This window comes from Papio anubis, chromosome 16 (genome assembly GCF_008728515.1).
Source record: "Papio anubis isolate 15944 chromosome 16, Panubis1.0, whole genome shotgun sequence".
Classification (NCBI taxonomy): Eukaryota; Metazoa; Chordata; class Mammalia; order Primates; family Cercopithecidae; genus Papio; species Papio anubis.
Genome location: NC_044991.1, coordinates 5,748,451 through 5,768,851, shown reverse-complemented (window position 1 = coordinate 5,768,851; position 20,401 = coordinate 5,748,451). Strand labels below are relative to the sequence as shown.

General features: G+C 52.7%; 1 protein-coding gene across 1 annotated transcript in view; it reads right to left on the bottom strand.

Annotated features, from left to right (window-relative positions):
* PHF21B (PHD finger protein 21B) overlaps positions 1-20,401 on the bottom strand; it is a 131,106-nt gene that overhangs the window by 29,461 nt on the left and 81,244 nt on the right. The window contains exons 3-5 of the mRNA XM_009217487.3: positions 9,850-9,942; positions 5,733-6,083; positions 3,293-3,433 (exon numbers count right to left, since the gene is read on the bottom strand). Of these exons, the coding sequence (XP_009215751.2) occupies positions 3,293-3,433; positions 5,733-6,083; positions 9,850-9,942 (585 nt within the window). The remainder of the gene's footprint in view (positions 1-3,292; positions 3,434-5,732; positions 6,084-9,849; positions 9,943-20,401) is intronic.

Below are 20,401 nucleotides of genomic sequence, written 5' to 3'. Positions count from 1 at the left end.
GTTGAAACAGTTTGGAGGGCTCAGAAGAAGACAGAAAAATGTGGAAAAGTTCAGAACTTCCTAGAGATTTGTTAAATGGCTTTGATAAAAATGCTGATAGTGAGATGAACAATAAGGTCAGGCTGAGGTGGTCTCAGATGGAGACGAGGAACTTGTTGGGAACTGGAGCAAAGGTGACTCTTGTTACGTTTTAGCAAAGAGACGGGCAGCATTTTGCCTCTGCCCTAGACACCTGTGGAACTTTTTGAACTTAAGAGAGATGATTTAGAGTATTTGGCAGAAAAAACTTTTAAGCAGCAAAGCATTCAAGAGGTGACTTGGGTGCTGTTAAAGGCATTCAGTTTTAAAAGGGGAAACAGAGCATAAAAGCTCGGAAAATGTGCAGCCTGACAACGCGATAGAAAAGAAAATCCCATTTTCTGAGGAGAAATTCAAGCTGGCTGCCGAAATTTGCATGAGTAACGAGGAGCCGAATGTTAATCACCAAGACAGTGGGGAAAATGTCTCCAGGGCATGTCAGAGACCTTTGCAGCAGCCCCTCCCATCACAGACCTAGAAGTTTAGGAGGAAAAAATGGTTTCTTAGGCTGGGCCCAGGGTCCCTCTGCTGTGTGCAGTCTCGGGACTTGGTGCTCTTCGTCCCAGCCACTCCAGCCATGACTAAAAGGGGCCAAGGTACCCCTCAGTCTGTTGCTTCAGAGGGTGGAAGCCCAAGCCTCAGCAGCTTTCACATGGTGTTGAGCCTGCAGGTGCACAGAAGTCAAGAATTGAGGTTTAGGAACCTCAGCCTAGATTTCACAGGATGTCTGGAAATGGTTGGATATCCAGGTAGAAGTTTGCTGCAGGGGCAGAGCCCTCATAGACAATCTCTGCTAGGGCAGTGCAGAAGGGAAATGTGGAGTTGGAGCCCCTACACAGAGTCTCTACCAGGGCACTGGCTAGTGGAGCTGTGAGAAGAATGCCACTGTCCTCTGGACACCAGAATGGTAGATCCACTGACAGCTTGTACTATGCACCTAGAAAAGCTGCAGACACTCAAAGCCAGCCGGTGAAAGCAGCCAGGAGGGAGGCTGTACCTTGCAAAGCCACAGCAGCAGAGCTGCTCAAGGCTGTGGGAGCCCACCTCTTGAATCAGCATGACCTGGATGTGAGACATGGAGTCAAAGGAGATAATTTTGGAGCTTTAAGGTTTAACTGGCCCACCGGATTTCGGACTCTCATGGGGCCTGTAGCCCATTTGTTTTCACCAATTTCTCCTATTTGGAATGGCTGTATTTACCCAGTGTCTGTACCCTCATTGTATCTAGGAAGTAACTAACTTGCTTTTGATTTTACAGGCTCATAGGTAGAAGGGACTTGTCTTGTCTTAGATGAGACTTTGGATTATGGACTTTTGAGGTTAATGTTGAAATGAGTTAAGACTCTGAGGGACTGTTGGGAAGGCATGATTGGTTTTGAAATACAAAGACATGAGATGTGGGAGGAGCCAGGGGCAAAATGATATGGGGGTTGGCTGTGTCCCCACCCAAATCTCATCTGGAATTCTCACATGTTGTAGGTGGGACCTGGTGGGAAGTAACTGAATCATGGGGCGGGTCCTTCCCATGCTGTTCTTGTGATAGTGAAGAGGTCTCACAAGATCTGATGTGTTTAAAAAACGGGAGCTTCCCTACACAAGCTCTCTTTTTGCCTACTGCCATCCATGTAAGATGTGACTTGCTCCTCCTTGTCTTCTGCCATGATTGTGAGGGTTCCCCAGCCACGTGGAACTGTGAGTTCTCCATTAAACCTTTTTTCTTTGTAAGTTACTCAGTCTTGGGTATGTCTTTATCAGCAGCATGAAAACGGACTAATACACCCTGTCTCTACAAAACATTAAAAAATTAGCCAGGGCCGGGCACGGTGGCTCAAGCCTGTAATCCCAGCACTTCGGGAGGCCGAGACAGGCGGATCACGAGGTCAGGAGATCGAGACCATCCTGGATAACATGGTGAACCCCATCTCTACTAAAAAAAATACAAAAAACTAGCCAGGCGAGGTGGCAGGCACCTGTAGTCCCCGCTACTTGGGAGGCTGAGGCAGGAGAATGGCATAAACCCAGGAGGCAGAGCTTGCAGTGAGCTGAGATCTGGCCACTGCACTCCAGCCTGGGCAACAGAGCGAGATTCCATCTCAAAAAAAAAAAAAAAAAAAATAGCCAGGAGTGGTGGTGCCCACCTGTGGTCCCAGCTACTTGGGAGGCTAAGGTGGGAGGATCACTTGAGCCTGGGAGGCTGAGGCCGCAGTGAGTTATGATGCTGCCAATGCACTCCAGCATGAGTCAAAGAGTGAGGCTCTATCTCAAAAAAAAAAAAAAAAGACAGAAAGGAAGAAAAGAAAAGGAACCTGGTGGGAAGGGTTGAATGGAAAAGACCCAGAGTGGAGGATGTGGGGCTGGTGCTGGCCTAGGATGTCGAGGACCAAGCTGCAGTACACCTGCTGCCACCATTAGTTCAGCAAAGGACGGCCCTGAGTCAGCTGCTGTCCCTGTGCCACCATCAGTGCAGGGGTTGCGCGTCCACTATGTATTTGGATGGTTCAATATGAGCTTATTTATCTGGCCTCCTTCAGAGGGTGTGTGTGGGAGGTGGAGATACAGGCAATTTCTGGCAAGTTCTCCAGGTACCTTCCAGAGACATGTGCACCTCTCATGCCAGCCTGGGGCACAGCTACTTCTACAGTGCCCAGGGTCCTGCACACACCAAGAACTGGCCACGGCAGAGAAGAGGCAGGCACCGCTTCGGGGCTATGTGCTGCCCAGAGGAGCCCCTTTCCCTCCTGGACTCAGGACGGAGGGGACCACAGCCGGGGCCCCTGGGAGGGGGTGTAATGACCAAAAGTCCCCACCAGGTGCTGTCCAGGGGCTCAGCAAACATGAACTTGCAGAGTCCTCTCAGCAGCCCTGCGAGGAAGGAGGCCCTGCCGTTCCCGCCGTACGGACGAGCAAACAGACACGAGCTGCTCATGGTCACACCTTTGGAAACCGGCAGTGCAGGACCCACGCAGAATGGTTCTAAAATTTGTGCTAACTACCGCCCCACACTGCCGTTCAGTCAGTGCCTCCCTGAGATAGAACAGTTGACACCCGGGCTTGCTGGGCGAGGCCGCATCCTGGTTGCCCACTGCACAGGGCAGCTGTGCCTGTGGCTTGTCGGCACCACCCCATAGTGAGGCCATCCCCGCTACACACAGCGGCCTCAGACGGCACCTGCAGGCTGAACAGGGCCTGGGCCCTCCGGAGAGGGCTGTCCTACCTCGGGGTTCTCCTGGGTCGGGGGCCGGTCTTCCTTCTTCTTTTTGGTGGCCTGAGCTCCCTGAGATGGCTCCTCTGTGGGCGGCCGCGACTCTGCCGTGCTCTCGGGCTGCGTCTGCACTTGAGGCTGAATGATGATGACCTGGAAGAAGCCATGGAGGGGTGAAGGGGACAGTGATGGGGAGGGAAGGGTGAGGGAGAGAGAGGAGAGGCAGAGGGGACAGTGATGGGGAGGGAGGGGTGAGGGGAAGAGAGGAGGAGTGGAGGAGGCTGGAGAGTGAGGGTGAGGGGCACGGGGAGGAATGGAAGAGTGAAGGGGGCTGGGGAGGTAGCTGGTAGGGCACAGGGCAGGGGTTGGGGAGCACAGAGCCTGGGCCGGGCCATCCTAGGAGGGAGGATCCTTGGGAACTGAGTGGTTTGCACCCCTGTGTGTCCAGCACCTGCCCCTCCTGACACACCTTTTCCACCATGGGGAGGGTCTGCATGAGAAGCCGGCCTGGTTTAGGAACCGGGAAGGCCTGGGTTCCAGTCCTGCCCCACCGCGTCCCAGCTGTGTGGCCTCAGGGGAGTCACTGCTTCTGAGCGTCAGGTTGATCATCAGTGAAAACCAGCCACACCCCTCCCCAGGGAGGCCGCGCACACTCCGGCAGCGAGGACTTCTCATCCCATCTCAGGTGCAGATGAACCGAGGCCACGAGAGCTCAGACTTGCTCCTGGCCTGAGGCCATCTAGTCGGGAGGCAGAGGGGCTGGGAACCCCTCCGGTCGGTCTGGCTCCGTTTCACCCTCCCCATGCCACAGTGCCTGAGACACACAAGCCTGGCTTGGGGACACAGGTGGGAATAACGTTCTAGTTTTTTCACTGCCATGAGGCCCGTCATGTGGTGGATGGGGAAGGGGAAGGGGGTCTTCAGATGCTACCCTGCGCCAGCCCCCCTTAGTCAGCCTTCCTCGGGGCTCAGGGGATGCTCGGGTTTGATGAAAGGGTGTGATGCTGAAAATCAGCTTGAAATCCACCCATCCGGGCCAGCCTCTCCCTGGGCCAGGATCCGCTGCATCTCTAGCTCCATCATTTTATTTTTTTAGATAGGAAATTGGGAAAGAATTGCTAGTTTTCATGGCTCCAAGAAGAGGAATTCTCCAGGATCCATCAGTCACAGTCTGGTTTAAACTAGGAATGACTTGAACTTGGGTGTTTTTTTGGTTTGTTTTCCCCTAAGCACAGGTGGTGACTGTCTGATGAATTTGAGGCTTCTGAGCACAAAGAGAAAGTATGTCCCATTTTTCTGCTGGCTTAAGGGAAGCGCTGTCTTACTCTTTGTATCAAATTTTTAAAACCCCCAAATCTCTGTATGGAAAAAAAAATGTCCCTTTTTATATTCATGGGAAGAAAAACATTAAGATCTCCAATAGGAAAAAGGACATTCTCAAATCACCCATGAGAAGATAGAATTCTTAAGTGTAAGAAAAACATTCAAGCTTAACAGTAACCAAGGGAATTCAACTTTCAACAACGAGCCATCTGTGTGTGCCTAGTAAATGGACAAAGAAGTGTTTAAATGGCCAACATCAAATGCTGGTGCAGTTGCAGTGAAACAGACACGCTCCTTCCGACATCTGCTAAGCACCTTGTCTGGATCAGGTGCCCTCCTGGGATACACCTGCCATCCCGCCATGGCCCATGACAACTCTTCAGACTGCAAATTCTCTGAGGGGCCCTCAGTGGGCGGGAGAGCCTGGAAGCACGGGACTCCCGGGAATGCACTGGGTGCAACAGCACCAGGTCACGTGAGGGTCGGCTGTCATCCAGGCCGGGGAAGCAGAGGGCACCCCAGCCAGAATCAAGAGAGGGGCGGCCTGGAAGACCCCAAATGGGGAACAGAGAGAGATGCCACAGACAGGGGACGGCAGGGATGAGGCAGCCCCGAAGGCCTCAAACAGCACAACCACCAGAAGCTCGGAGGGGAGCAGCGGGAGGACCTTAGTTTTAGTTTTAAAACTTGGCAAAAATTATGGGAGATTGTACACTTGGGCAGTGGGGTAAAAACAGCCCTTGACCGTCCAACTCCACCAGCAGAGACGGAAAATCGATATCTCTTCCAGTCACTCATTCAGCCACACGTCATTAATTGGTTAATCATTTGAATGAATTCGTTCATTGACCAATCACTCCTTTTCCACTGGTATTAATTCATTCAGCCACATTGTCTCTGGATCGCATATTCATTCATTTGTTCAGGCACTGATTCATTCCCTTAACCATGTGTTCACACTCCATTCATTCATTCCCTCCTCTGTTTCTGCCCCATTCATTTGGCCTCCTGATCATTCTGCCTTCTGGTCATTCATTCTGCCTGGGCTTGTTCATTTGGTCCTTCCCATAAGACTTCCCTCCTGTATGCGGCCACACACCCTTTCCGGAGGCTGCTGGTGGGCACTTACCTTGTTGTCAGCACTGATGAGGAGGGGCTGGACTTTGATGCTGTCGCTGACCACAGACACGGCGGTGCTGGGGGCCATGGCGGCGGCATTGCTGGGGGAGGTGGAGATGATGGCGTAGGCCACCCCGGCACTGCTCAGCGGAGAGGCAAGGGCGGCGGGCTCGGCAAGGGCCTGGGGCTGGCTGCCGGGCACTGGCACATGGCTGACAGTGTTGTTGGCGGTGGGGAGGGCTGGGCTGGGGTTCTTGACGCTGACCACAGTGGCCTTCTGGAATGTTGGGGGCTGCTTGGGTGGCCGGTCCCGGCCCGGGGCAACGGGGAGGCTGTCTGGAATCAGAGTCTTTGGCCTAACCTGGGAAGAAGGGACGGGTGTGTGGTCAGACAGGCAGACAGACAGGAGCACAGGGGAGGGGCCGCCCTGGCTCAGAGACTTCCTGTATTCAAGGGGGCAGGGGCAGCATCGGAAAGAGCACAGAGCCCATCTCGGCCTCACAGAGGGTGAGACCTGGACCCCAACGCCTCCCACCTCCTGAGCCTGCACTGACTGGCACTGGGGCTCAGGAGGGGCTGCTCTGGACCCAAGGCTCTCCCAGCTGCACTCAGAGAAGATGGTGAGGAGCAGTGGGGAGGATGGAAGGCAGCGCCTGGACGCGAGGGGACAGTCTGTGCCGTGTGACACCCTGCAGATCAAGTCCCAAGCGGCAAAGCCCCCTTTGGCTTTGGAAGTCTGGAAAGCGCTGCCCCTCGGCAGGGACTGGGAGGGGCTGCGAGGGATCCTGCGCCTTGCTCAGTTCTGCTTCTCAATCTGGGTGGGGGCTGCTGCTGTGCTCCCACGAAAACCAGAGCGGAGCCCGCGTGACTGCTGTGGGACTCAAATGACAGTGAAGGTGAGCAGAGGGCAGCCGGGCAGCCACTGGGTGGTTCAGGCCAGGGCTCTGGACAGACTGTTTGGGCCCAATCCTGGCTCCTCTGGGGTCCTAGTGACACCCCTGAACTGGACCAAGTCCCTCATCTGCATGAGATGATGACACTTACTGGGGGTTGGAAGAAAGAAAACGCACAGGAAGTGCTGGGTGTACCTGACTGGGGGCTGTCGCCAGCGCCCCCACACCCAGCTGTGTTTCTGATGGTGGAAATTCCCATCAGAGCCACCACCACTGGCCCCATGCATGGAACTAGGAGCGCCGCATGCCCCACATGAGGACACACCCACCCTGGGAGGTCCAGGCCAGTATCATGTCCCGAGAGACAAGGGGACGAGGAGAAGGGGCACGACCTGCCTTCTCATCTGAGCCCCGCTGCATTCGTGCTACAGGGTGGCCGTCGTGGCCTATTCTACAGATGAGCAAACTGAGGTGTGCAGTGGAGACTCACGGGTAATAAGGATGCTACAGTCGTTATCGTTAGGGCCTGTCTGGCATCGGTGAAGGGCACAGAGTGCTGTGCTGCCCCGCCCATCTCCTCCCACCCTGTGTCCAGTGGTGCATGTGGAGAGAGGGGTCCAGGGTGGCTCCTACAGGGCCCTGTGGCCTTGGGCAGGTCACCAAGGCACAGCATGCTCTTCGGTTGGACGGCATCATGTCTGTCAGCTCCTTGCCAGTGCCTGGCACAGAGCTGGCCCTTGAGTCTAGTGACCTCTGTGTCCCCTGCTATGCTGGGTCCTCAGCAAAAGGAGCCCAGCCTCTCACATCAGGGCCCTGGCCACACCACGGGGAGGCGATGTGGCCAGCCTGGGTTCCGGTAAGCCTGCCACTCTGTCCTTGGCACCAGAGGTCAGGGCCTTTGTCCCCCCCCCATGCCAGGCTTACAGCCCAACACAAACTCTAATACCAAAGGCTTTAAAGAATCCTCGTTCCTGCCAGGCCTCAGCTGGAGACAGTCACCCGTTGGAAAAATGCTGTTCTCCGCCTCTGAAGAGGACTGGTGTGGGGGCGGGTGGACGCCCACATGGTGGTCAGTGAGGACCTCAGCTGTGGCAGTGGCCGTTCCGTGTTCTGTCGGCTCCTCCCTGGTCATCTGGGTTTTGCCCACCTGTTCCAGTTGACCCCGGCCGCCTACCCTACATAAGCAGACTCTGGACATGGGAGAGCTGGCGTCAATCACAGATGCCAGACACAGAAACTAAGCTCAGCTGGGAGCTCAGGATCTGGCCTGAGCCACCCCAGAAAGAATACCTTCGAGGGACCCTGAGCTTATAGCCTTTCTGCCTGTGTCTCCGGGCCTGCGTGTAGCCCCCGGCCAGGAAGCCCCCGGGTCCACCCTGTCCCCACCCTTTCTCCTTTCTCAGGTCTGCGGTCACCCTGCGAGGCTGGCCCCATCACAGGCTGCCTACTCTGTTCCCCGTGAGCCACCTGGAACAGCAGCAGCCGGCAGCTGGACCCGGCATGCGCTAGATACCTCCTGGCCTTAGCTGACTGTCCTGGAGGCCAGCAGGTCAACGGCAGGTGCAGGCATTTGTGGGGCAGAGACAGCAAGGAAGAAACATGGAGACAGAGGTTCAGGAGGCAGAAGGGAGAGAGGAGGAAGGGTGGGTGTGGGGCAGAGGGAAACAGCACTGGCCTTGATTTGCAGCCTCTCCCTGGAGCCTGCCTTGCTCTGAAGCCTCGCATAGCTCCCTGCTGCCCACAGGTCACTGACAGGGGAAGCCCGACTCTAAGGTCCCCAAGGGTCCCAGTGGCCTCTCCACCTCCAGGACTGCCCCATCCTCCCTCCCTCAGTGCTTGGACTCTGGTCTCTCCCTACCACCTCTGCCTCTGTTTCTCACCCTGCACTCTCCTCCTGGGGGACTCCCTCTGGGGCCTAACTCCACCTCGGCCTGCAATGTCCTCTCACCCTGAGGCCTAGCTCAAGCACTGCCTCCTCCAGGAAGCCTTCCTTGATGCGCAGGTGTACGGCAAGCCTTCTCAGGGCTCCCGCCACCCCTGTGTCTCTTTCTGGCAAGGCCCGGTCACCCTGGACTCACAGTATCTTTTTCCTTGTCTGTCCTCCATCTAGACCAAGCCTGTCCAAACCATGGGCCACACGCGGCCCAGGATGGCTTGGAATGCGGCCCAACAAACGCAAACCTTCTTAAAACATTATGAGAGTTTTTTTTACATTTTTTCCCCTTTATTTCATCAGCTACTGTTAGTGTTAGTGTATTTTATGTGCAGACTAAGACAATTCTTCTTCTTCCAATGTGGCCCAGGGAAACCAAAAGATTAGAAGATTGGCCCCTCCTGCTTTAGACTCTGATTCAGCTCAAGTGGGCACTTGGGGAAAGTTGCCACACAGAAGAGGAGCTCAGGGCAGCCACCTCTCGCCATCCTCGAGCTGGGGGAGTCTGTCCAGCCCCAAGTCCCATGACAGGCAGGGGTCATCTTGGTCTTCACCACTGGCAGCCCCTGGCCCACTATGCTGTATACAGCAGGTGCTCAACAAAGCTGAGCTTGTGGTAATAAGGGAACCGGTGAATAATTACCTGGCATTTGCTCTGTATCAGGCATGATTACAAATGTTTTCTCCTGACTCAATACTCACAGCCACCATTGACTCAGTCCTCACAGTCACCGATGGAGGAAGCCGGCGCCGGCACCAGTCCCTCTGCAGGTGAGAAGCCTCGGCCCAGGAAGGCCGAGAGGTCAGGTGACTGGGGCCAAGCGTGGAGTCCAATCGGGGGAACCCTGCGCTAGAAACCAGGGCATCTGGCCCAGAGTCTGAGCTGCCCCTGAAATGAATCCCCTCATCCAGAGTGTCTCAAACTTCCTGACCATAACCCATAGTCAAAAACATACATGATGTAGTCACCCAGTCTGTAATCAAGTTGCTCAAAAAACAAGGCATAGGATGCATCTTGATATTTCCATTCTATTTTAGTCTGGCCTCATTTATTCCATTTAAAAAAATTCTGGTCATGACCCACTAAATTGATTTCCCAATTCCTTGCTGAAAAAATGTATCTGGTCCAAATGTCTCCATTGAAGAACGGATAGAAGAGGTGAGAGGGGAAGTTGCAGCTGAGAGGGCATGGGTTCCGCCTGGCCCAGTGCCCACCGGAAACCTCAGTGCTGAAGGGTTAGGAACAGAGACTGCGGGGACAGACAGACGGATACCCCAGGGCCCGCCCGAGGGCTGCTTACCTGAGGTAGCACTGCCGCTCCTTGCCCGGCCAACCTCTGCAAGGAGCTGACCTGAGGACCCGTGACAGGCACTGCAGTGATCGTTCCCAAAGCCTGAAAGATAGAGGAGGTCAGCGCTGAGACGGGACGAGCAGCTGAGACCGAATCTGTCGCCCTCAGCCTGGCCAAGCAGGGGGCAGCTGCCTTGGAGACAGCAAATGCTACTCTTCCCTTTCTTAATTATGATTTTTAAAATATCACAATAGTAATCGACATTCCTTCCAGAAAGTTTGGAAACTAGAGAAAGGAAAAGAGTAGCACTGCCCAGAAATCAATTACCCTTTGTTACACGTCGGCTTCCTCTTTTCAGTGAATTTTTCATACAGCTATATATAGAATTTTGTAACCTATTTTTCTACTTTCACTTAAGGACAAGGTGTGATGTCGCTACGATCTTCATAAATCACTCCTTTAATGGCTATGGGATCTTCCATTCAGCAGACATAATGGCATTTCCTCAGCCAATCCTCTACTCTTGGAGATTTGAGTTCTAGCCCCATCTTTTTCCAGTGAATAAACAATGCTGCAGCGAACATCTTTGTGGATACATCCATTTCCACATCACAGAGCATTTCTGTAGGAGAGTCTGAATACAGGGATGCATGGACCAAAAGGCAGGAATATTTTTCAGGCCCTTGGTGCATATCTGCACTGGGTCCCTCAGGAGGGGGAACGGCCTGGGTGTGTGCACCAACATGTCCCCCCAAATCCCAGCCCAATAGGGGGGTCTCACCAACACACAATGGGATGGCAGCACCAGGAGCAGGGAGGACATTCAGGGTAAGGAGAAGGGAGATGGTACCCTTCCATTCCAGGCCCACACACGTATAGGAGATGTGTTTTGGGGTATCCACTTGTCTAAAGTCTCCTTTTGTGGGAACTACCACTACCCACAGACCCGATGGAACAGTTTTTTGTTTTTTTTTTTTTAGATGGAGTCTCACTCTGTTGCCCAGGTTAGAAGGTAGTGGCGCAATCTTGGCTCACTGCAACCTCCTCCTCCTGGGTTCAAGTGATTCTCCTGCCTCAGCTTCCCAAGTAATTGGAATTACAGGCACCCACCAACACGCCTGGGTAACTTTTGTATTTTTAGTAGAGATGGGGTTTCACTATGTTGGCCAGGCTGGTCTCAAACTCCTGATCTCAGGTGATCCACCCACCTCGGCCTCCCAAAGTGCTGGGATTATAGGTGTGAGCCACTGCGCTCGGTCCTGATGGAGCAGTTCTACGTGGCCACATTTGTACCCCATGAGCCTGCATAATGGGGAAAGAGGGACCCCCTTGCTCAGATCCAGCCAAACCATCAGTGGCCAGGGATCGGTGAGGTTCTCTCTTGAACTCAGAGGCGGAAATTCTTAACAGAATGTTAGCAAATCAATTCTAACAATAACAAAAAGGATAAGACATCATGAACAAGCTGGGTTTATCCCAGGACTGCAAGGCTGCTTTGCCATTTGAAAGTCAGTCCGTGTAATTTGCTAAAATAACACATGGATGAAGAAAAACCGTATGCCGGCCTCAACAGATTTTTCTAAAAGCTGTTAGGACTAATAAATGAGTTTAGCAAGATTGCAGGATGGAACAGTATATAAAAATCAGTTGTGGGCCAGGCGCGGTGGCTCACGCCTGTAATCCCAGCACTATGGGAGACGGAGGTGGGCAGGTCACCTGAGGTCGGGAGCTCAAGACCAGCCTGACCAACATGGAGAAACCCCGTCTCTACTAAAAATACAAAATTAGCCGGGCGTGATGGCGCATGCCTGTAATCCCAGCTACTCAGGAGGCTGAGGCAGGAGAATCGCTTGAATCTGGGAGGTGGAGGTTGCGGTGAGCCGAGATCACACCATTGCACTCCAGCCTGGGCAACAAGAGCAAAACTCCGTCTCAAAAAAAAAAAAAAAAAAAAAATCAGTTGCGTTTCTATATACTAGCCACCAACATTTAGAAATTCAAAAAGGTTTAAATGCCATTTGCAATAGCATCAAGAAATAAAAACAAGAAATAGGGAAGAATCTGACAATAGCTATATAAGACCTGTATACTAGAAACTTCCACACATCGCTGAGAGAAATTTTTAAAGACTTAAGAAAGAGATATACCATAACTATGAATCAGAAGCCTCAACGTTGTTAAGATTTCAGTTCTTCCCAGATTGAGCTACAGATTCAACACAACCTCAAATCAAAATCTCAGCCAGTATTTAAAAAAAAAAAAGAAATTGACAAGATGATTTTAGAAAGCATATGAAAGTATAAAGGACCTAGAATAGCCAAAACAACTATGAAACAAACAAAAATAACAACCAAAGGGAAAGACTTAACATCATCTGACTCCAAGACCTGTTATAAAGCTACAGTAATCAAGACAGTGTGGTACTGGCGTGAAGATGCATAAATAGATCAATGGAACAGAAGAGAGGTCCAAAGTAGACTTACACATATAAGGTCCACTGATTTTCAGCAAAGCCCAAAAAAGTAACTTATTTAGTACAAAAAAGATAATCTTTTCAAAATGGTATTAGAACAAGGAGATACTCATATACTAAAATCAAACAGAAAAGAACTTCAGTCCGTACCACATACCGTATTTAAACAACAACAAAAAAAGAACAAATGGATCAGAGATCTAAATGTAGGGACCAAAACTATAAAACCGCTACACAAAATGTAAGATAAATCTTTGGGATGTCAGGTCAGGCAAAGAATCTTAGATACAAGGGCAAAATAATAATTGATATGAGGGCAAAATAATAAATTCACTTCAACAAAATAAGAAACTCCCAGAGTTGGAAAGACAATGTTAGGAAAATGCAAAAAGTGGCCACACCCTGGAAAACAGACACATACAGATCACCTATCTGATGAAAGCCTTTATCCATAATATACAAAAGAACTCTCAAAACTCAATAATCTGAAAACAAAAAACTCAATTAAAAATGAACAAAATATTTGAACAGATACTCCACTAAAGAAGATATACTGGGCCAGGCGGTGTCTCATACTTGTAACCCCAGCACTTTGGGAGGCTGAGGCGGGCCGATCACTCGAGGCCAGGAGTTCAAGACTAGCCTGTGCAACATAGTCTCTAAAAAAAAAAAAAAAAAAAAAATTAAAAATTAGCTGAGCATGGTAGCAAGTGCCTGTAGTCCCACCTACTTGGGAGGCTGAGGCAGGAGGGTCATCTGAGGCCAGGAGGTTGAGGCTGCAGTGAGCCATGATCACACCCCTGCACTCCAGCCTGAGTGACAAAGTGAGATCCAAGAAGAAAATGAAGAAAGAAAAAGAAAGAGGAGGAGGAAGAGTAAGAGGATGAGGAAAGGAGGAAAGGAGGGAGGGAGGGAGGGAGGGGAAGGGAGGAGGGAAGGGAGGAAGGAGGGGAAGAAGGAGGCGAGGGAACAGGGGAGGAAGGAGGAGAAGAACAACTACTGATGGCAAATAAGCAAAAAATACTAAACATAATTAGTTATTTGGGAAATGCAAATTAAAACCACAATAAGATACTGCTACAAGCCTATTCAGATGACTAAAATTAAAAAGACTGACCAAATCAAGTGTTGGTGAGGATGTAGAGCAACTAAACTCTCAATCACTGCTGTTGGGAACATAAAATGATACACTTTGGAACACAGTTTGGCAGTTAAAAAGTTAAACATATGTATGGCAATGAACAGAACATATGTATGTGTCCTCTCCCAGATCCAAATGTTGAAATCCTAACCCTCAATGTGATGGTATTTGGAGATGGGGCCTCTGGGAGGTGATCTGGTCATGAGGGTGGAGCCCTCAGTGCTCTTATAAGAAGAGACATGAGGGAGCTTGTGTCCTTTCTGTCTCATCCTCTTTCTCCCTCTGCCATGGGCAAACAGCAAGAAGGTGGCCATCTGCAAACCAAGAATAGAGCCCTCATCAGGAACTGAATCTGCTGGCACCTTGATCTTGGACTTCCCAGCCTCCAGAACCATAAGAAATTGATTTCTGTTGCTTAAGCCAACCAGTCCATGGTATTTTTGTTATGGCAGCCTGGGCAGACGACGACATTTTTGATATGAGACAGCCATTCTATTCCTAAGCATTCGCCAAGAGAAGGGAAGGCACACGTTCAGAGACTTGTACATGAATGTTCACAGCAGCTCTTGGTGTCACAGCCTAAACGGGAAGCAATCCAAACGCTCACCAACAAGTACACGGATGAGCAAGCTGTAGTATCTTCACACGACAGAGTATTAGTTAGCAATAAAAAGGAACAAACTACTGACACACACAATATGGATGAATCACAAAATAACACCGCCAAAAAAAACCCAGACTCCAAAAAATATCCATATTGTATGATGCTAGTTATACGAAATTCTGAAAATTGCAAACAAAGTGACAGAAAAGAGATCCCAGGTTTTGTGGAGATGGTGTAGGGACGCGAGGAAGGGATTACAAAATGACACCAGGACATTTTCAGGGAGAAAGATGTGTTCACGATTTTGATTGTGGCAACGGGTTTACATTTGTCAAACTTAAATTGTACATTCTAAACACGTGCAGCTTATTGTATATCAATTATACCTGCACAAAGCTATTAAAAATTCCCTCCCCATTTCTCTCCTTATCAATATCTCTCCACCCCTACAATGAATATCATCCATCCTCAAATGACATGGCAGAGGGTCTCAGGCCCCATGCACAGAGCTGTTTCTCTGATTATGCTTGGACGGTTCCTGCCTCCTCTTTGCCACCTGCCCCATGGGGTCAAAACTCTGAGAGGCTCATGTCCTCCGAGCCAGCTGCCTGCCTCTCTGCGTGGAACCAAATGACCCACATTCCCCTAGATATTCACTCTGGACATTTGTTGAAACAGAGCTTTCTATGCAATGTGGAGCACATGACAAACAGCCTCGGCCACTTGATGAGGCAGCTCCCAATCTATAACATCGCCTGCTGCTCTCGGCCGGCACACCCTGGTGGGCAGCACTGAGACCACCTCAGGTGCCGCCTGATGCCCACCTTCCCAAATGCATGTCTCAAAGATGGGGGTTATGGGGACTGTCCTCCCCATCACATCAAACTCCACCACCAGTGTCCCCCAACTTCCACAAAGCAACGTGTGTGGAAGGCTCTGATCTCCCCGCCCCTGGCCTGCCAGCCAGTGCCATTTACCCAGCTGGGCAACAGTCGGGGCCCCAGGCCAGCACAGACCATGGGGGTGGGAGGCTAGCAGGAGCAGCCATTTGATAAGCCAGCTTCCAGGTGACTCCGCCCACCTGGGGCTGCAGGCCCAGAGGAAGCAGGTCCTGTGGTGGGAAGGCCCACGCAGCACGTCCCTGTGGTGGATTCCTAGGGAAGTGGGTTTTGCGGTGGGAAGGCCGACATGGCCTGGCCTGCGGTGGATTCCCGAGGAAGTGGGTTCTGTGGCGGGAAGGCCCATGAGGCATGTCCCTGCAATAGATTCCCAGGGAAGCGCACGCTGTGGCATGAAGGCCTACGCAGCACGTGGGTTCCCAGGGAAGCAGGTTCTGTGGTGGGAATGTCCCTGCAGTAGATTCCTGAGGCAGGTTCTCCGTAAGTGGGTGCATGAGGGGCAGCCCTGGGGCCCGGGGGAGGAGAAATTTCCACATGGGTGGGGCTGGCCAGCAGATCCCACAGGTGCCAGAGAACCTGCTTTGCTGGGGCTTCCGTCCTCACTCAGATGCCCCAGATAAAGCCTCCAGGCACGGTCCAGCCCGTGAGGAGCTATGGGGTGGCCCTCCAGGCAAGGTGGGTGTGTGCTGTCATGTTTTCCAAGCCCACACGTGCCTGAGTCCTCCAGGGTTGCCGTGCCAAGTTGCTTCTGCAGATGGTTCTGGGTGGGCCAAGGACAGCCATGTGTGTTTTACATGTTGCCTTGTGGACCGGGGGTTGCCATGTGGGCTGGGACGGCCATGTGTCCATGTCCGAGTACTGCCACGTGGGCCACGGGTAGCTGTGTGTTGCTGTGTTTCCTGGGGTGGCCATGTGTCTGTGTCTGGGTATTGCTGTGTGAGCCAGCGGTGGCCGTGTCTGTATCCGGGTGTTGCCATGTGGGCTGGGGGTGGCCGTTTCTGTGTCTGGGTATTGTGTGGGCCAGTGGTGGCCATATCTGTATCTGGATGTTGCTGTGTGGACCGGGGGTGACTGTGTGTCCGTGTCCAGGTGTTGTGTGGGCCAGGGGTGACTGTATGTCTGTGTTTGGGTGTTGCTGTGTGGGCCGTTGGTGGCTGTGTGTCTGTGTCCGGGTGTTGCCATGTGGACTGCGAGTGGCCATGTGGGCAGGGGGTGGCGTGTCCGGGTGCTGTCGTGTGGGCCAGGGGTGACTGTGTCTGTGGCTGGGTGCTGCTGTGTGGGCCGGGGGTGACCATGTCTGTGTCCAGGTGTTGTTGTGTGGGCCAGGGGTGACTGTATCTGTCCGGATGTTGCTTGTAAGTAGCTATTGCCTTTTCCAATACCCACCTGGGTGTGCACGGCTCTGTGTTTCCACATGAGTTCTTCTCTGGAGCGTCTTTGGCTCTGTGTCTATGTTTCTGAGCCTTTATATCTGTCAAGGCTCAACCCTCCCTCCTGACTTGGGACCCTGGCAACTCCTGTCCCCCTACTTTAGGAGTTCACAGCGGGGGGCAGGGAAAGGAGGGGAGACCCACAGAGGACGGAGGGATGGAGGCGGTGGAGAGGCAGAGCCCCGAGAGAGAGGTGAGGAGAAGATGACAGGGAGAGCTATTTCCACTTGATCCTCCCTAGTCAGTCACCAAGAAAGAGAAACCTACCCTGGGGGAACATCCACACCCGTGGGCGGCCGGCAGAACGAACAGTGCCCGGCCACGCGCTTCCCCCAAAACTCCAAACCAACCTGAGCGGTGTGTGTGTGCCCCTGCCTGGGACTCGAGGTGCCCTGAAGCTCTTCAGGGAGCACCAAGTATGGGGTACCCTCAAGCACCCAGCACCCTGAGCTAGGTCAGCAGAAGGAGTAGGCTCTGCAACCACAGACCCACAGCCCCATCACCAAAGGAGAGATGATTCTGAGGCAAAGCCCAAAGTCCCCATGATCCGGGAAAGTTTGCTGCAAACAGGGTTGCCTCGCAGGCCCCTCCTCAACCCCTGGGACGGTGGGTTCTTTCCTGAACGCTGCCGTCCCCTTCCAACAACCGTCCATTCTCCGCCAGCACTAAGCTGGCTTCAGGCTCTCCCGTCTCTGCGTGTTTTCTTCGCTCCAAGCCTACCTGAGTGCGTTCTTCCACTTCCCTACAAACCTTTAATTAGCGAGCTGAAAGCCATTTTATCTGGCAAGGGCTGACCTTTCTGCTCCAAGCTGGAATTTATCGACACCAGCAGAAACAGTCATCGCAGAGGCGATTTCGCCAGCACCCGGTACTTTACAGCTGCACTTTCTTCAAGATCAATGAGCTTGTGACTATGTTTACAGCTCCAAGCATTTTAATAGTGGGGGAAAAGGGGCCATAAAAGTCAAAGATAACTTCAAATTCTTCCTGCCATGGCTAAGGCGGGGCGGGGTGTGGGCAGCTGGGGAAATCTCCAGGAATCTCAAACACGGGGGAGGAGACAGGTGTTGGTACAGACCCCACAACCTTCCCGGTCAAAAGCCACACGTGGTTCTGGAAAAATCTGTTTTTAATAAATGTTTCTAAGCACTCTGGGCACTTGGCTCTGGAGCTGTGGCAGAGCAGAGGGGTTCCAGCACTGGCTCTGACATCAGCTGTGCAGGGTCCCTGAGCTCTTCCCGCTCCCACTTCAGCACGTACCACCAGGACCCACCCCATACAGCAGAACCAGCCTCACGCCCGCCGTCCTCGAACTGCCAGATCACAGTCTAACTGCCTGACTGTCCTGTTATTTACAAGCAGGACCTGGTCCAGGACAAGCCCTGTCATTTGTGGGTCTCTTCTGCTTCTTTCCATTTAGAACAGCCCCACAGCACCCCATCTTCCCATGAAAGGAACTTTTTTGTTTTGTTTTGTTTTGTTTTTGTTTTTTGAGACGAGTCTCGCCTGTCGCCCAGGCTGGGAGTGCAGGGTCGGATCTCAGCTCACTGTAAGCTCCGGCCCGGGTTCACGCTTTATTCTCCTGCCTCAGCCTCCCCGGGAGTAGCTGGGACTACAGGCCTGCCACCTCGGGCCTGCTAGTTTTTGTATTTTTCAGTAGAGAGACGGGTTTCACCTGCAGCAGCCAGGATGGTCTCGATCTCCTGATTCCTAGATCCGCCTTGCCTCGCCTCCCAAAGTGCTGGGATACAGGCTTGAGCCACCGCCCGGCCTTTTTTTTTGAGACAGAGTCTCACTCTGTCGCCCAGACTGGAGTGCAATGGCACAATCTCGGCTCACTGCAGCTTCCGCCTCCCGGGTTCAAGTGATTCTCCTGCCTCAGCCTCCCAAGTAGCTGGGATTACAGGCGCCCACCATCACGCCTGGCTAATTTTTGTATTTTTAGTAGAGACGGGGTTTCGCCATGTTGGCCGGGCTGGTCTCGAACGCCTGACCTCAAATGATCTGCCCGCCTCAGCCTCCCGAAGTGCTGGGATTACAGATATGAGCCAACACACATGACTTAAAGGAACTTTTTAAAGAAACCAAGACAATTGTCTACAGAAAGCATGGGGTTTCTGTGGCTGCTTCCTCGCAGTGGGCCGTGTTTCCCATGGAGACCCTCACTGGACAAGGTAAGACCAGGCTCTCCAGTCTTCACCCACCATCGAGGCCCTGGGGCTGAGAGGCCCCCAACCCTTCACCGCTGAGGCTCCACTGCTGGGGCTGAGGACCCACAGGCCTCCGGACACTTGAGCTTCACCAGGCTGGGGAGGTGAGCGGGGAGGCAGTCCCAGGCCTCCCAGAAGCCCCCAGGAAGCCCCCATGGAAGGCGGCCTTGGTCTCCTCTCCACATGGCCCAGCCGCCACGCGCAGCCACAGAGCACGGCGATTTAATTGCTTCTCGAATTGCAATTTTCTTTGCATCTTTATAGAACTGCTGTGATGTGGGGCAAAGAAAACAAGTCAGTTCCAACATCAATAACAGCTAATAAATATTAATAGAACATAAGCACCACTTTCACTGTCATGTGAAACCAGTTCATTATTCACAGATGAAATCCAACTGCCGCCTTTATCACTGTCAGCAACGAAGGAGCTGGTTCCACGGGCCGCTGCTGCTGCATGAGTGTGGTTAGGCTTGGCCTTTACGTCCCCATTTGATGTCCCCCACTCTCACTCAGACATCCTGCCTTCATGAACCCCAAGCTCATCCAAGAGAGAACAGCAAGGGCCACGGCGAGTGCATGTAAAACTCCAGAGAAATTGCCACTTCCTCCTGTCTCAGCTGGCTGCTCCGTGCCTCCTCCAGCCCACGTGCGTTTACCACAACGCCCGGCATATCTGCGACAAAGACCAGGGAAGGCCAACCCGCCTGCGTTCGAATTTCACTCCTGGACTGGCCCTGGTCATGCCAGACGCATTGCTCCCCACATCTCCAAAGAAAGAGAGCAAGCACTGCTATCCCTGTTACAAGGGCCAGAGCGGAGCTCCCTGTGCCAGGAGATGCCCGGCACACAGGTGCTCTAACAGCAGCCGGTGGCACTTGAGTCGTTCCAATGGTGCCGCTGCCTCTCAGTCCTGGGCACCTCTGTGGGCCAACGCACACCCACAGCAATGCAGCATGAGGTGGCAGGCCTGAGGGACCCAAGGAGATGCAAGGGTCCACAGGGCTGGAGGGAGGGGAGGCGACAGGTCGCCAGATGAGGTAAGGCAGTGAGCCCAGGCCTGCAGTTCCAGCTGGGGCAACTCTATTGAGCACAGGACAGCCCCTGCAGCAGCTGCAACCAGGAAAGCTAAGATCCGCCCACTGTCACTAGGAGAGAGAGGAGGAACCAGAAAGTTCTCATACAATGGAAAACTTCCCAGCAGCTAGAGGGAAGAAACCAGACTTGCCCCGGTCACCAAGAGTGTGTAAGACACCCCTTGGGGTTAACAACACGAACCCACAGCCTGACTCAGGCAGAGCCAGCACCGTGGCGGGTGTGGCCGGCTGGTGTCCCATAAACGCACACAACCAGGGCTGGGTCTATACCCAACTCATGACTGCGGCTGCCCCTGGGGAGGGGAGAGGGAAGGGAGGAAGCTGGAGAATGCCTATTGCCTCTACAGTGTTCTAGCCTTTAAGAAAGTGATCGGAAGCAAACTGCCCAACCTCCCTATTTACCATTTGGGTGGAGAACATGTGGAGGCTTATTATAGGGCCCTCTGCATGTTTTACAATAAATAAATATGCATAAAGGAGACAGAGGGAGCTCTGTCTAGAGTTGGAAGCAGGAAGGCTCCCTGGAGGAGGGGGTGTCTGAGTGGGACTTTGCAATTTGGACGGGAACGTTACCATGGGCAGTCAGGAAAGCGCATAGGAGTCGAGAGGCGGGATAGGAGGGTGGTGGGAGGGGCAGAGGCACCAGCAGCAGGTGTGCCAAGGGGCTCAGAGCACTGGAGACTACAGCTCCCAAAGGTGGGCAGTGAAGG